Here is an 18,378-nt window from a genome sequence, read left to right on the forward strand (position 1 = left end):
TGATGAGCTCTTTCTTTTTGTTACTTTCATCTGAGGACTTTTTGCTATTGCTTGCCTCGGGGTCTGAGTTTTTAGAATTTATTTGGTTTGTGTTTGAGGATGTGTCATGCTAGTAGTTGTAGTATTGAAATGCTGGGTGTTTGTATTTGGAGTTCACTTCTTTAGATTTGATCAATAATCTGATGAGGTTCTTCAGCTTATTCTGCTTCCTGTCAGGGTTGCCAACTCCCACAATCCACTTTTAATCGAGGAACTATTTTGTTGTTATGTCCATTATGCTGAGCCAAGTGTGGAAGAAGAGCATTATGCCCACAAAAAAGAGCCCTGGAAAGCATGGCACTATCAAGATTACCAGACTCATTGGATAGGCCTTCAGCCTCTCCCCGAAATCTGCTGGGTCTTCTGCTGTTCCTATCATGATCATGATGCACATTACAATGACATTAATGATGTGGATAAAGAGAGAAAGCAAGAAAATGTAGAAGTATTTATAATTCCCCTTACCAACACATGTTCCAACCCATGGACAGTGATGGTCCATTCTTTCAACACAGACCCCGCACTCACTACAGTGACTGGCTCGATGAGGCCTAAAGATGTTGCAGGTGGAGCATAGCTTTATTTTCTGGATTTGCTGTTTGGCGGTGACTAGATAGGAGGCCGTAATATAGTTTTTCATTTGTTCGTTCTTGGGAATTTTTACGAAGCTTTGATCAATTTCATACCCGTATTTCTGATTTATAGTAAATGTTACAATCTTTTGAATGAAGCCTGGGTCTTGAATACACAAATTCAAGAAAGTCCAGAAATTCACGAAATGGCAAATGAACAAGACATACAGCGCAGCAAACAAGTGATTATGACTAAACCATTCCACATGCAAAATCTCATGTAGAATTGTCGGAATCTGGATCAGGGCCAGAGTCATTGCCCATTTATTCTTTTAAGGACTACAGTTTTGAAGTAACGTACATCAGGAATAGCTTTGCATCGCAGCAAGAATATTATTCTTCGACTTAATTGATCTATGCGTTAAGATCTTCTTCCTTTTTTTATGTCTTTTTAGGAGAAAAACTTACATTTTGTTTCATTTAAATTGATATTATATTGCTAAAAGTTTTTCAAGCACAAACAAAAAGGACCTTTAATCTGTTTTGTTATCTTAATTTAATATTTATGGATATGCTTATGATTTTACGAATAGTTAAGATATGAATAGTTGCTCTATGATTAGCTTTATTGCTGCATTTTCAAATTAAACTACTCTGTCAACTCTGTTCTGACCTTTGAGTATAATATTATATTTAAGGTTGTTGTTATTGAGAGAATAATCAGCAGATTATTTTGTTCATCTTTCCCCTCCCCCTCCACCTCCACTTTTTGGCTTTATATTTTTATCTGCATGTAAAGTTATTTTGGCATCGATCTCGCTTGGTCCTTTGTATTTGGTGGCAGTGTAAGGCGGTGGCATACTTTTTTTGGTGTTTTACTTCCATTTATCATAAATTTTGAGGAGCTTGTCCACATTTTGATTGGTATTTTCAGACAGCTTCAGTTAGTTTCTCCCCAGGTCAATGATTTATTTGGTGGCGTCAAAGGTCATGTTAATCATGTTGGAAAGAGCGTCGCGATGCATATCTGCCTCTTTTGCCAGCTTCTCTTTGTAATAGTGTTCGCCCTGCTCCATAACCGAAGAGATCTGTTTAAAGACCTCGTTGAAATAGGTCTAAAACTGAGGAGTGACCTTTTAGAACAGGGATTCGACATTTCTTTTGATTTCTGCTCTGTTTATATTTTAAATTTCTCTTTCAATTTTTTTGTAGATGACCACAATATGTTCCTCCAAATCCGACAGTTTCTTCTCGAGACGATCAAATCTATTCATAATCCCTTTCATTTTGATGTCAAACAACTGTTCGATTAACTTCTTTTGGATGTCCTCAATACTCTTTTCAGATCTTCGGTGATTAATTGAGGCCTATAAACGGCTGTGTTCCATCTCAACATTCTCCTCGATTTTTAAATTGCGTTTTGTGAGTTCTTCTTCGACTTTCTTCATTGAGACTTTCGTATTGCTGCTTTCGATTTTTTCCTATCGAAACTGTTTTTATTGGAGCTTTTCGTGAAAGATTTTCATCACTTCGATTTTTTCTTTATTTTTTGGGATCACATAAACTAAAGAGACATTCGTACTATTGTTTTCGAAGGATGCCTTTCCTTTTCCCTGCAATATCTACAAGACCTCCGAATTCTTGAAGTTATTAATCTGAAAATAGACACCTTTCCCCTTTTCATAGACACAGTAGTTCGTGATTATACTTCGCTACTCAGCTTTACAATCTTTGGCAAGTGTATAGAAGTGGTATCGATCAATATTAGCATTATTCGTAATCATGAGAAGAATGCTCCCCTTCAGCTCATGATATATAAGTTAGCCTTCTTCTTCTTGATTAAATTTGCCGACGATCTTGAATGTGTTCAGATCGATAATTTCGATTATTTTCTTGTCTGATGTTTCATAGAAGGCATAACAGTCGTCGAAAATCCCTATTAATCTTTTAGCATTGGGAAGCTAAATTGACAACTAGCTGTATTCATTGTCTGTTGACTTTTCAGTGTATATTTTGAGGAGCTTTCCACAGTCTTCTTTTTTGTTTGTGATAAAGTAGATATTATTGCCTTCGTGGCGGAAGAATCTTCCGTCTTTTTGGAATTCTAACTGAGTGCATCTGCCAATGTTGGGGACAATTTTGTCGGTCTTGAAGTCATATCCTTCAATTTCATACGATTCGTCGTCATCTAAGGCCTGTTTCGCATAAAGAAGAAGCCTCCCATTTTAGCTAACTTGACGAATTTTAACAAATGTCTCTAGCTTGGTCGAGATAACTTATTTCCCATCGTCCTCGATCGCATATAGTTCAATCTTAAGTTCCTTCGCGTCGTAAATAATGAGGTAAGGCTTGCTCTGGTTTTTCGCGAAGAAAAAAGTATACCGACTGCTATCTTCCTTCACACTAAAATTAGGATCTAATTTAATTGAGCATTCTCCGAGTTATTTGCTGAATGTCTTCACTTTGATGGAGAGATTTTTATCCGTATCTTTTTCGAGCATCCCCAAAAACGCGATATATTTTCCATGCGCTGAAAAATAGGGGGAGCCGGCATAACTGCATTGCATCATGTTCTCAGAGATTAGTCTTTGCTGCATTGAGGTTTTGATTTAGAAAGGGTTTAAATGATATTATATTATTGTAGATATTATGAGGATAATTAACAAATCGAGCTAATTTCTGTGGCGGCTCAAATCTTATTCTGGTCTTTGGCTTTGTTCGTCAAATAATAGAGATATAGCAAGGTTGTTGGCCTGATTCCACTAATTCTTGAAGCTGCCTGTATGGTTTTAGGTTTAATTTTTTACAGAAGCTCATACTACTCTTGAGTGAAATGTCCCTTGTAGTTGTGGTAAGGAAGCAGGGATATATCAGTCAGCTCTTCATTTTGCTTGAGGTCTTCTATTTCCTAAATATATTGAAATGTATACTTTCCGCATTTTTTCCGTGTATGGCTTGTACTTTAAATCGATTTCGATGTTTTTCTGGACTCGCTCATCTATTTGGTCGATCCAAGTCAAATCCTTAATTTTAATTTCTGCAAAACCAGAAATCATTTCGCTTGCGGTTTTCTGAATTGGTTGAGTTCGGATATTGTACTGAGGCAGAAATTTCTTCCAGTCGTTTAGGCTATAGCGATACATTGAAAGCTTTTGAATTCCTTCGGCTTTGAGTTTCTTTTTTTATATAAACACTTATTTCTGTTCCTGAGAGATGACATTCGAGCCAAGTGATATTGCATCAGGGGTGAGCCTTTCGTCCGCATTATCTGCGCGCAACAAAAGCCGATATTCTGAACGGGATGTAAACATTCTATAGGGCTCGGTGATTCCTTGTGTAATTAAATCGTCAATTAGCACTCCGATATAACCTTTGGTTCTGTCTAGAATGTAGGGCGATCTGTTTAAAGCACTTAAGGCAGCATTAAAGCCAGCGATGATTCCTTGGGCTGCTGCCTCCTCATATCCAGTAGTTCCGTTAATCTGTCCGGCTAAATACAGATTATGTAAGATGTTGGACTGCAGCGTATGCTTCAAATGCGTGGGCCATATATAATCATATTCGACCGCATAAGCCGGTCGAAGTATTTCGACATTTTCAAGTCCTTTGATGCTTCTCATTAGTTTGAGCTGAACCTATTCTGGGAACCCATTGCTCAATCCATTAGGGTAGACAACATCACTTATGATTCCTTCTGGCTCGAGCCAAATTTGATGCGATTGCCTCGTTGGAAAGCGAATAACCTTTTTTTATATTGATGGGCAATATCGAGGACCCATACCCTTCCCGCCATAAGCTTCAAATGTTGGCAATAGACTTCTGTTCTACTCGATAATTTTATGAGATGTAGGATTGGTTTCTGTTAAATGACACATTATTGTTTAGTGTCGGGGCTTAAACTTCTGAAACTCATGAACAAAACTAAAGGGATGGATTGGATCATCAGACCCATGTGGAGTTAGCGTGCTATAATCGATAGTCTTTTTATTTAGTCTGGGAGGAGTTCCTGTTGTGGCCCTGCCCATCGGGAAGTTATATTTCTTGAAAGATTGAGCAAGGCCGTTGGAAGGAGGCTCTGTTTCTGCACTGTCTCTTAAATGTCTTCCTGCAGGATAACTCTTCTTTCCGATATGGATCATCCCTCTCAAAAAAGTCCCTGTTGTAATGACAATATTCTTTCCTTGAATGAACTCCCCTGAAGATGAGCTAACTCCTTTGATTTTCATTTATTTTTAGTCGACCTCAATGTCTTCAACGCTAAGCTAACTTTTAAGATTACCTCATCGATTTTATACTTAAGTTTGGCGTCTGAAATAATTACTTTGTCATATTATCTTTATAAATGCTTCGATCTATTTGGGCTCGTGGGCCTTGAACTGCTTCTCCTTTTGAGGAGTTTAACATTCGGAACTGAAGGGCAGAAATATCAGAGAGTTTACCAACAATACCTCCTAAAGCATCAATTTCCCGAATAAGATGCCCTTTGCCAATTCCTCCCATAGAGGGCTACAATCATAAACCTGTTACATTGCATGACATTTCTCCAATCGTTTCTATATTTTGTGTGATCAAAAGGGTATTTGCCCTATTCTCGCAGATGCATGAGCAGCTTCACATCCAGCATGTCCTCCCCCAATTATAATAACATCGTAAATAGTGCCTGGACTGATTTCTTTAACTATTGAAAATGGTTGAAAGCAGCTGTGTAGTAGTTCATGAAATATGTTTGATTTTCTTATGAGTCGATTCATAATTCCTATGGCTGTGTTATTACCTTAATTTAATTATCATGCGATTTTAGTTTAATGTAAAACATGCAGTGGTATGAAATCGTGAATAAATAGTAATACCAATGTAAATATATGTGTAAATATAAATATATGTGTCAATGTAAATATAGGTGTAAATAATGGTGAAAACAAACAGAAATGTCGATACCAATAGAAATGCATATGCAAATACAAATATAGATAGGAATGATATCGAGGATTGTACAATCATTTGGGAAGCCACTATTTCGGATTTTTAACCATAATGACACTTGACAGATATAAAGCACACAATATCCAGACAAGATAGGGATATAACAAATAGCTAGCGAGAGGGCTTGCCTTCCTAAATTCGATTATGGTCAGAAATGTGAATATAATCATCGCAAGGTGGTCGATATATCCCAAAACAAGCTGCCTCTTTATGAAAAAGAGAGGAAACCAGATTAAGTTTGTAACAACTTGTATAGAATAGAAAAGAATTCCATAGTTGAAGACCCAGCCTACCTCTCTGGTATACACGATGAGGGAACTGACAATAAGACAGTAGAGAGTGGACCATACTAGACTAAAAACGAAATTAGGAGGAGTTAACTTCGACTTTTTTAAAGAACGATACCAGGCTGAGTTAACTGCTTTCTGGTCATCTTTGTTAGTGCTGGCTTAGTTTGGGTTTAGGTGTTCAGACATTTTCTAATGCTCTCGTGATGATACTTTTTATTATACTGATCAGGAAATCTGATTTCAATTTATTTTTGGTTTATTTGTTTATTATTTCAGGAATTTCATCAGAAATACCATCATAAATTTAATCGAATATAATCTAATATAATCTAAGATAATAAAATATAATCTAATCTAATATAATATTGAATCACATTAAATAAATATTCATTATTTTCATAGCAATTTGTACATTTAGATATTTATTAATGTTGTGATTCAAAGGAATAGATAATATATAGTCATTAATAGTTCTATGATATTGATGAATAAATGAAATGTTTCAATTTAATCATTGGATGAGGGTTCATGTGAAGCTCCAATCCCTTCACGCCCTCCATCTGATGATCTGCATGCTCTGATTCTACCTCATAGATGCCTTCGATTACAACTCGCCAGGCAGGACCCGCCTTGCGTATCTTGATCATCGAGGTATTCATATTTATTCGAAGGCGAATAAAGTCGCTAAATGCACTGTGATACACCCAGCTACTTCTGGCAACACACAAAAAACCAAAGAACTTCCAACTCCGGACAAATTAACTCAAATAAGCTCAAAATCCTAATTGTAAACTGAAATTACGTCGGAATTTGCGATCAGACACTAAACTCGAGTGGTTACCAGCTTGTCGGATCTATGCACTAAAACAAAGCTATGCCTTAGGACCAGCTCAAAGTTCCGGTTTGCTCATCATCTATCAATCCTCTGACTCTGCCGTAATTTCAGAGAGATTTGATCGATGATGAATTGATTCAGAATTATAACAACATCAACTTTCATTAATTCGATTTAATTAATTTAATCACATCTCATCTTATATAATCTTATCATCTTATCATCTTATATAATCTTATCATCTTATCATCTTATATAATCTTATCATCTTATCATCTTATATAATCTTATCATCTTATCATCTTATCATCTTATATAATCTTATCATCTTATCATCTTATAATCTTATCATCTTATCATCTTATATAATCTTATCATCTTATCATCTTATACATACCATATACATTTTTTATTCAGAGCTTAAATCAGCTAAGCCTTAAATTGTGATAAGTTCCCTCAAAGCATAACTTTCTGATTAATCTTTTTGCTTGAAATACTCTTTGCCTTCTCACAGCTTCATGACACATGATGGATATCTTTTTCATTTATGAAAGCAATAATTGTTCCTAAAATAGGGCAAGGAGAAGCCTTATCGCCGCATAATAACTAAACTTTCAGCATTGAATCATTCCTGATATGAGTGCAAACCAATCCAATGAATTAATGCATATCATCTGAAAGCATGCACATCGCTGCTGATATCTGTGAAAATATATTTATTTATGCGTAATATCATTTTAATGTCTTAGATTTAATTGCGTGTCTCTTCTTAGCAGTTCCAAAGATGTAGTCATGCATTATTGATTGATGTTTCATTTTTAATTTCGGCAGCATTAGTTATTTTTCCTTATCTTTCTCTTTCTCTTTTTCCTTTTGGCTTTTGTTTTATTCCACCCTTGACGATTGTTTTCTTGGTCGATTTTGCTTATTTTGATGATCGAGTATGTTTTAGCTGTGCAAAATCTTTTCCGCCTGAAACCGAAATTTATCGAATTTGGCATTGGACTTCACAGCGCCAATAAGTAAGGAAATTGCTTCCTGATTCTTTTTAAGCTGCGCCTTTAACTACTTATTTTAACTTTCGAGCTCCTCATTCAAATCCCCGAACATTTATTTGAATTCAGTCTCCTGCCTTGACCCAGGTAGTGACTATTCCTCCTGAAATGTTGGCCTTCTCTTTTTTTATTTACTTTAAGAAGGGGCTTACTTTTTCTTCAGGCTTTTATTCTTTTTCTTATCGCTTTTCATCTTGAGCTAATTCTGCTCATCAGGCGAAAGCTCTAAAAGGGGAATATTGCCCGCTGAGCTACGATGGTATTGATTAACGTACTGAAGCTGGGAAGGTTGGGAATTGTTTCCATTTCCTCGATTCCTATCAAAGGGTACAGGGTTGTATTGCATAACCGGCATAACTGGAATGTCAGCAGGATCAATATCGTCGTTCCGTGAATTCGAACGAATTTTATTTGAATTCCTATCTGATCCTCTTTCCATTCGATCACGGTCGGGGAATGACGAGATTCGGCTTTAGTAAACTCCATTTGGCAAACGATGGGATACTTGTGCACTTTGTTTGTTGTTGTAAGAGTTGTAATGATTGTTTTGTTGGGAAGTTACATTCGAATTGTTTACATTCGAGTTATTAGTGATAGGAACAGGCCTTCTTTATCGATCTCCCATTTGGGCGTAGTATGCTTTAATTTATTCTTCTTACTTTCTGATTTTCATTTACTGTTAATGCTTAATCTTTTATTTTTGCCGACGTTTTTCCTCAACTTGTTCATCTAAAATCGCTTTCATTTGCCTCCTTTTTCTCTCGAGTTATTACTGCTCACTTGAGTAGAACTACTTATTTAGCTTCCCTCTGACATGACTACGATTCTAAAGTTCCAGGGCCTTCTTCTAATCAAACATTACTTTATGTTATTTATGTTATTTATATCTCAATGATGTTATATTTATTTATAATGCTATATTTTTATATTTATTTATATCAGGCATTTATATCTCAATGTTTCCTTTAACGAAGATTAAGTCATAACGCATGAAATTGTAAACAGTGAGAAAGATATTAATAAAGAATATAAGCTATCACTAATAATCAGCATTCATTGGTCCTATTTGGGAGGATTAATTTAGAACTCAAAAGGCTGCAATGTTTCACAAAGTTCTATCATAAGCTCGCACTTCACAAATTCGAGGTAAAAAAAGTGAGCGATATAAATTTTAGCGCCGTCAATCGAAATCAAAGTTTCCTTAACCCTAAATATAAAAAATTGTGTACTTCTCCAAAATCCTTTTTATATTTTGATAAACTGCGAGATCGACTTCAGAATTTTCAAAATTTTAAAGAAAAACTTCAAAATCTTCATTTTCAGTGTAGCCTTTACCGTCGAGGTCGAGCAACTCAAAGATATTTTTACAAGAGTAATCCTAACGTCCTTCCTATTTGAGTATAAATGGCAAAAAACTTCCGAAGCATATTGTCTATCTCTCTGATTGTAACACATCTGCCACCATTCTTTTTATTTATTGTGAACTGTTCATTAGATAATCCTCGACCTCATTCGAACGTATTTAATAGCTATTTTTAAACAAGTCACAAGCTATATCTTTCAGAGTTACAGGCTTTGTCAGTTAGTTATTAGTGTGAGTGTTTATTTTGACGTTAGTTGGCTGCATCTCGTTTTTATGAAACCAGTTAGACGATTATTAGGCTGAAAATCGATAAGAGAGAAGTGTTTACTCGATTTATTAGTTGTTTAGTTACTTTAGGCATTCGATTCTTTTTTATTGGTTCTATTCAAATGTTTTACAGTCTTTACTTTCTTAAACTTAAACTGCCGTGAACTTCGAGGTTTTATTCAGGAACTTTCTACATTAAAGTAAAATTTCAGGTGAAGTGAATAAATTTTATTATATTTCACTTGGGATTGGAGTATGATGGACTTTTATTCTTGTTTATCGTGTTGCTGAATTTCTTTCATATTCTGCTGATTTTTTACAAATTTAATTGACGAAATTTTTGCTTTATCCGTAATCGCGCTCTATTTTATTGTCTGAAGCCTGAACGTATTCTTTCATTTCTGCTGCTAAATTTTGATTATCTGCTTTGTTTGTTTCTTAATAATTGTCGGAATGTGGATGAAAGGAATCTCTTTGTTTGCTCTTGCTTAGTGAGAAATAATTTTTGTCAGCTAACTTCTGTGACCATTATGATACATTTTCGTGTTCATTTTATATTACAGATGCCTGATGTTTGAACATTTTTCTATCTCCGCTGTTTTCATAGCTGCCAAAGTCATACTCGCCCTACTTTTCAGCCCCAAAGTTCTGCTATTCCTCTTCATAATCATTATTCAATGTGCTTTTTTTATTGATCTGCGAGAGATCATCAATGTCAATCGCACATTTTTCAGAATTAATGGGATTTTTTCTGGCAAATCGCGATACTTATTGTGCCTTATTGCTCAGACTTCTTTTTTCTTTGGAAGATAAAGGCAAATAATTCTTATTATGAGGAATTTAATTGGATTGGAGAAGGCTAGGATTCCAAATAGAGTTGAATCCTTTATGTGCGGCCTTGCTTGTCTGAGGCTGAAGGCACCGATTTATGCGCTCAGTAAAACGGTCCTTGCTTCTTCCCATATGAAAGTTGGAATTATGACGTGTTAATGATGGCCCGAACTTATTCTATATCGAATTCGGTTTCAGTCTATAAGCTTTTGAACTAATGGATAACAACTGTTTTTATCTATTGACGCTATGTACCTTCCCATTTTAATTTCGTTACTCGTCGAATGTTGTTGTTGCTCGCCGATTTTAGTAAATAGTTTACTTATGCTTTCTAAACTAACTACTGAAGTTACTGCCCTTTCTGGCATTAGTAGAGTTTAAATAAGGTTGGAGGTTATCATTGCGTTGAATGTTGTAATCCTTGGGTCTTCGATAGAGTCCGGAAGAAGCAGCTAACTACTATTTATTCATATTTTTGGTTGACATGGGTGCAACTGGGGAGAGTAACCCTTTTTCTTGGTTTTGAAGCCTTTTAGTTTTTCTGAAGTTATCGATGTTTGCTTATTTTTTATTTTTGTGCAATAATGTGACATACTTTCTGATTTTAACTTGCAACCAATGCATATGTTTTTCATACAAATGGATCTTTGAGAGTGGCTTTTTGCACTAAGCCAAAATATCTATGAGCTCAGATATATCGTTTTCTGATTCTTTGTCAAGCAATTTTTATCCCTGCCTAAAAGCCAGATCATTTTCATTGCGTCCGAGAAGGGCCAGCTCTTTAAAGTATGACTTGACTCGATTCCTCAACAATATTTTATCCTCTCTAACGAGTTCTCAATTAATTCGAATGGTACGTGGGCAGCGGTCAATCAAACTCACAATGTCTCTTTGGGAGATTGTAACAATAGAGGCTGGAGTTTCATGATTTTTGGATTTCGACAATTTCTTCGAAAAGTCATCTTCACGACGCAAATGATCGCTTTATAATGACTCTTGCTGATGATAATCATAAACATGATTATTCTTGCGAATATGATCTTCAATGCTTTCATACATTCTTTCATTTTACTCTATGCTCTGCCTCGAGGACAATTGGTAACGAACTTTTGAAGAGGAATGAGAATTCGACATATGTTCTTCAGTTTAACGGATTTATTTTATACTTTAATTGAACAATTAATCAATAGTGTCAAGCATAACATATACAACAATTTATATGTTACAGATCTGATAAATTCACTCATAAACCAATCAATGCATCTGAGGGGGTCTTCTTGGCCTTGGGGCACATGTGATAATGTCATCGACACGCATGATCATTTATGCTGCTTCACTTGCTGAAATTACGGCTTGCTCTTTCGATCGATAGCATTCCTATATAATTAAAATTGTATACTGTTATTTGGAGCTTCTACATTGAGTTTATGCATCCGTTTTCGACATCGATTCCGGAGTCTGGACGTTCTTTCAGTTAAATTTCAAGATCGTGGATGAGTTCATTTGCATCGAAACCTGCGTTTTCAGCGATTGCGATGGGTAATTGCCTTAAAGCCTTAGCATAGGCCAAGATTGCGAGAGCTTCCTTGCCTCTGATAGTTCCTGCTAATTTTTAACACTCCAAAGCCATGTGAACTTCTGAGTTTCCTCCTCCATAAATGACTTGCTTATTCTTAACAGTCTGAACAAGAACGCATAATGCGTCATGAAGAGACCTTTCAGCCTCGTCAAGAATATGCTGACTTGAGCCTCTTAGCACGATTGTGCAAGCCTCATTTCTTTTGCATCCAGAAAATCTAATTACTTTGTCCTACCCAATAAGAATTTCTTCGATGGAATCACAAGTTCCTAAAATTTCCTCACTTCTTTCAGGGTTATCGAAAGTTGACAGAATTTCAGCTCCGAGAGCCGCAGATATTCTTTCAATGCCTTCAAAATCTGCATGTTCGATAACAATAATTCCTTTTTCAACGAGCAGCTGTTCGGGGTAGTCATAGATGAGCTGCCTGTTGATATAGACAGTGGGGCCATACGCAGCTATTTTATCGACTTTTTCTTTCATCTTCATCTTTTCGGCTTCGGAGACCTCCTGAACTTTTTCAAGCGATTCAACTCTGACTCTTGTACCGTAAATTTTAATCTTGTCGTAATCCATAGGAGTATTCGAGGCCAAGACTTTGCAGTTTTTTAGCGATCGATTGCAGCCGATGGAAATCTGTTTTTCCAGGATCAGCCCGTCGCACAAAAAGGAGTCTTTGATCGAGCCTCCAAGTTTCTTAATCACTTGGATATATGACAAGTTTGTTGATCCTTTGAGTCTGAGCACTGCATCGACGGCCAATTCAGCAAAGTGCTGCTTATCTTGGGTCAGAAGCTTTGAGCTGAGAGTGGTTTTGGCGATGTTCAAAAGATCGAATTTAAATTTCTCTTGATCTGCTGAATTGTCTCGAGCAATTTCAGCTAGTTTTTTCTTAGCCACATCTCGAGCCATTCTCCATCCAGCGATAATAGTCTGGGGATGCATTTTCATGTGGATCAGCTTCTCTCCTTCACGTAGGAGCTCTCCGGCTAAAACGGCAACTGTGGTTGTGCCATCGCCCACTTCCTCATCTTGTGTCTTGGAAATGTCAATGAGAATTTTGGCAGCAGGATTATCAACGTGCATGGACCTCAAGATAGTTGCGCCATCATTGGTTACACTGATGTTTTTGTTGGTGGGGCCAGCAGCCAGAGGCACAAGGATCTTATCCATTCCTCTAGGTCCCAAGGTTGTCTTGACCAAATCAGCAACAGCAATAGCTCCGACGAATGAAGACTGAATATAATAAAATGCTTTACGAGTCTCGCAATTTCCCCTTTTTCTTCAGAAGCTCCATCTTTAAAGACTTGCGGTAAAACGTTCTATGCTAAGATGAATAAGTACTCCGACTGCGTCCATGTTGGCTAATTTAATGTTTATGAATTTAAATATTTTTAAAATGTTAAATCCAAGATTTAAGTTCCTTTTTGAAAATGCGCATTAATCGAAAAATATCGACAACTTTGTATTTATTGATAGTAATTTGTGTTAATGAGGCAATTTAAATAGAAAGTCATACATTTTATAGTTATTAATTGAGTAAAATGTCTTTCGAAGTTATTCATATAATAGCATTAATATTTGCTAAATTTATCGATCAAATATGGTATCTCACATCGGGGAGAATGCAGTCGACATCATCTTTCGTATTTCCACTCACTCCGAAGGCTAAGATTGTTCTCCATTTTGGCAGTTACTTCTTTGTTACTTACTCTACAGCCTTTTAGACTCTTAAATTAAATCTGTGTTTGGAGTCAACTCCGTAGGATGTGTAAATTGCCGATGATCCGTAAGTAATCATAGATACTTAAATTTCATATGTCTTTTCAAAATGAGTCTTCAGCTCTTCGAGCGTCATAGGCCCTTTTATATCAATTTTTTGCCATTTTGTAAACTCTAAGATAAGCATGTGATGTACTTTCTGGAATGGCGCGAATTGGACCGCACATAATGGGATCAAATTATTTGTCTGCGATTTAAACAGGAGGCAAAGGGTCGTTGAAAACCCAAAGAGGCAGAGCGAGATTGATAGTAACATTTTTATAGAGTTCAGGGCCTCTATTTTGTAGGAATTTAATAATTTCAATGCCCACAGCGCCTACAACCATGGCAGTCGTCGTAGCAATTGCTGGAATAATTCTTCCAGCAATGAGTTTTATCCTAAAGTTGTCAATTTCTTCAATCTTATAGTTTCGAGCTCGCAGGTTCGAGACTCCTCCCATAAACTAAATATGGAAATTAGTAGGATCATCCTTTTCGAATTAAACAACCGTTGGAGTATGAGCAGAAATTGTTTGAACATTCTTCAGTTCCTGCAGAAGTTTTTAATTTTCAACTTAATCTTATTCATTGATTTCAATATGATTACTTTTCTTATTTTTATCCTTTTCGTCTACTTCAATCTTTATTTTTGTAGACTTGAATTTGTGAGGCACAATGTTGGCTGCGACTGATTTGATGTATCCAACATCATGGACAATTGGCAAATTAAAAACAACTGCGAAGATATTTGCTGCTGCCTGAACACATTCGACATGGAGAGGATCGTTAAAATCTAATTGGATGATTTAAGGAGTTCTTTTCAGTCCACTCCAAAAAGGCTTCCCTGTCTCTTCGATAATGTGATCAGCTGGAAATGCGTCCAAAAGTTGTGCAATTTGGTTGTGGAATACATCCTAAAATATATTGACGGAGAGCTCAATGCATTTTTCATAGGATCTTGATTCGTTGGCCTCATACATTCTCTTCATCATTTATAGCTTCGCTCTGATAATTGTGGGATTGTTGCTGTTCTGCTTGAAGAGGGTATTTAAATACTCTTACTTATTTTCATAAAATCGCTTCAGTTCTTTAGAGGGCTCAGCAATGGTTCCTTCAAAATAATCTCTTGCCCACTGGATTGTGTGCTCGATTTGATATGGGAAGTTTTTTAATGTGCAAAGAGGGATTGACTCTTCAGGAGGATCTATGATATCAGTATAGCTCTGCGTGTGATGAGGGATAATGATCTGCGAATGGCACTTAGTTCCTAAAGTTCCACTTTCGAAGAGAGGCTTCTCATACCAGACGCACTGGTTATCAACATACTGTCTGGCCTTTACATTATCAACAGCATTCACAATGAAATCTAGCGATGTCCAGAACTCATCATTGAAATAGTCTTCAGTATCTGTGGCTACTTTCAGCTTTATTGACTATAATTTGGAGTCGGGGTTTATTCTTCGTCCGACGTTACATGCAACTTCACTCTTGTTTCTGCCAACGTGCTCCTTTCGGAATAAGAACTGTCTATTCAAATTGCTGATTTCAATGTTATCGTCATCTGTGCATAAAATCTTGCCGTTTCCTTCCGTGCTGTACCCCATCAATGCGAACATTTTGATAAATTCACAGCCCAGAGCTCCTGCTCCAATGAGGAAGGATCTCGAGTTCTGTGCTTTTTTTATGAACTCATCGCCAAACAGGATATCATAATCTCTGTATCTAGTGTTTGTAAGAGTCCTCTGAACTTAATTCTCAGGAAGAACTTCAAAAAATTAATGGTGAAGCCATTGCTTTAGAGGAGTGTATTTTCCAGTAAGTTTCACTATCTATTGAGTAATAATGCCGCCCCAGAATGAACAAGTAGGAGATATCTGTGTGTCTGCAAAATGAGCAATACTTTTAACAAGCTTTTCATCTAAATTCTCAACCTTGAATTCTTATCCCTCAGAGTCCATTTTGTTACTTTGCCATTACTTTGAGAGGGCCATTAGTTCTGCTGCATCCTCTTCGTTTAGGATTCTCGGCAATCTTAAATGTTTGGCATAAAAATCGAAGAGCCCATTTAAGATCACATGAAGCTGTTCAGGATAGCCGAATTTTTCCCAATTACAAATTGGCATTTATTTAGAATTAGGCGGATATGGGTATCTGAAACTTTTTTACAATGAATTGAACCTTGTAAATTCAGGCACTTTGATCTCGCTTACTATTCCACCACCAATATATGCACTAAAACCGGATGTGTCTCCGATAGTGAAGCTGTGGGGAGATTTAACCGTAATTTTAAACTATTTTCCATTGATTTCTGTCATTCCTTTCACTTCTCTAAATGATATAGTGTCTCCGTCATTTAGACCATGCCTTTTTTAATCGTGCAAATAAACAGTGGCCTCTAAATCTTGGGTTATTCCAGCAATATGAATAGATTTAACTTCCTCACCCGTGGAGTCGAATATTCTATGATTCTCCCCAAAGTCCACAAAAGTAAAGCCATAGAGCCCAAGATTTCCTGCTAGAATGAATCCAATATTCTTTTATCTGCATGCTTTGTTCAGCTCAATTAGATAATTCCTATTGTAATTGTCATGAACAACAACACAAGAATAGTTCGCGACTCTAAATTATCATGAATCATACATGAATTAAATTTCGTCCTTTTATCCGATGTCCACAATAACGCACGGATTGAGATCTTTCAAAGATTCAAGAGAAGCGTCGGCACGTGTCAAATTTCCAACATGCTTTTATTGCAAATAAAAGTTCCTGCCAAGGTCACTGGAAGTTACAATATTGTTATCATAAAGAGTGACTTGTTTAGGACCTGCAAGAATGAGATTTTTGGCCACTTATATTCCAATCTACAATTCATAAAAATTATACCCCTGTGACACCATGAATAAAAACTTTAAGTGTCATAAGTTTTCCTTGAGCTTAGTGCCCATAAACAGCAAGCTGCCTTGACATTGCATTTTGATCTATCTTTGGTTCTTCCTGCATGATATCTCAAAGCCACTTAATTAATTATAAATGAATGTAAGGTATAAGCATTCTTTGAAATTTAATAGTATTAACAATGTAGCTCATCTTTTAATGGAAATTCGAAGGACTAATGTTAGAAATTATGATAAAGGATTCGATATTTTGTGATATCTTATTGTTTCTGCAGAAAAAAGCTTATGAAATAAATAATTATTCATCATCATGCGTTGCAAAGCTATACATTACGCAAAGCTATAAACTAATACTTAATACTTCTAAAGAAGATAAATATTCTCTCTGTAATTACTTACATATGAAATATACCTTCTAACTAATAATTTAAAAACAAGTAAAATTTTATCATTAGACTCATGATTGAAAGTATGGCTGGCATGCCGGTACTGAAGTGGTTTCCTCGTCCATTTTCCTTGACGAATAATTGGCATCATTACTACTTGGTTTTTTTATTTTCTTTCTTGAGAATTCATCATTTCTGTTCAGATACGGTAATAAACTCGAAGGAGTATATAAAAATTGAGACATTTCCTAACAGCGGACTTCTGGAAACTATTAAGGGCTCCATAGCTCAGGGAACTTCGGGGAAGGAATCTCATTCAATTTCGGACTCTTACTAAAATATATAACAGGAAGCAACTCAATCACCGTTTTGTTTGTGTTTTTATATTTCACTTTAACCTCTAAGAAGAAACAACGAGCCATAGTGAACCCAATTGCTGTATAGTCATGGTTATCCGCAGGAATCATCCCAGAAAATGCAAACTAGTGATAAGCTCCAGAAGCTATCTCTTTCTGATGCCTAAAGAGAACAAATTAGTATTTAGTTTTAACTTTCAGCTCGTTATTCGGTTTGACAACTGCACGCATTTCCTTAAAAGTTACTACGATCTATTCGACAGGTTTTAAGCATTTGCTGTTGTTGATAAAGCCAGTCACGTTGAATGCTTATTGGCTTATAATGAGACTATTGGAAATTAAACCAATTACACTTTCTCCAAAGTCTTTTGAAAAACAGAGAATACTATCCATAAACTTAGTATACTTGCTCGTCGATACCTTTTATAGAGACAATCGACAAGGCTACAGAATATTAATAGGAACTTTATAAACTATACTGTTAGTCATTTTCGCATGATAAAGTATTGCCCTTATCTCATACTTAATCTCACATTCTATTTTATCCTAACTCAAGCACAATGTTCCAGGAAGATCCTTCAGCAAATGCAAAACAAAAGGAAAAGCATATTGTTTTGGTTTTATTTCTCCTTCGAAGTCATGGATTTGTGTCACAAGATTGCAGATTTCGAATTTTAGGGATTGTTTTTATATGTTGTTGCATTACTATCCATATAGGTTTAAGTTAAGGACTGAAAATGGGCAAGGCTTCGTCGCACTGATGAAGATTGCACCCGTGAGTTCTTCTCCTGCAAAGTAGTATTCTTTGTCAACTGTAACAAATAGCTCGATATTTTTGTTTTAGACGGCCAAGTTTCCCATTTGGATTTCCACTTATAATTATGAAGTAAAGCTCACAGACTCATTCCTATAATGATACAATAATTTACAAACATTAAGCAATACATTAATAAACTCATTTAATGTTGATACCACATTAATTTCCAAATAGATATATTTATCGAAATAAAATGACATATTAAATATTCTCATTTATTCGTTGATATCAAAATTTGAAGCTTATATTTATCCTGCATTAAAATTCAGATGGCTTTGTGAAGAAGACAATATATCATTCTATGCTCGTATAAAAATATTGGATCGAGGTTAGGTTGTGCATTTGAGCCT

At 36.0% G+C, this 18,378-nt stretch overlaps 1 protein-coding gene and 1 pseudogene across 1 annotated transcript; both read right to left on the reverse strand.

The window, feature by feature from the left end:
* Nucleotides 1-3,749: 3,749 nt before the first annotated feature.
* On the reverse strand, nt 3,750-5,362 carry LOC148298707 (uncharacterized). Its single transcript, XM_088276698.1, is given in 3 exon segments — nt 3,750-4,885; nt 4,887-5,194; nt 5,197-5,362. Coding segments are annotated over 3 exon segments (1,554 nt in total). The 3' UTR covers nt 3,750-3,805.
* A 6,282-nt stretch (nt 5,363-11,644) lies between these two features.
* On the reverse strand, nt 11,645-13,044 carry LOC148298708 (uncharacterized; annotated as a pseudogene).
* Between the last annotated feature and the right edge of the window lie 5,334 nt (nt 13,045-18,378).

The sequence above is a fragment of the Brachycentrus maculatus genome, unplaced genomic scaffold (genome assembly GCF_059751285.1).
Source record: "Brachycentrus maculatus isolate JH-2025_06_01 unplaced genomic scaffold, ASM5975128v1 h1tg001706l, whole genome shotgun sequence".
Classification (NCBI taxonomy): domain Eukaryota; kingdom Metazoa; phylum Arthropoda; class Insecta; order Trichoptera; family Brachycentridae; genus Brachycentrus; species Brachycentrus maculatus.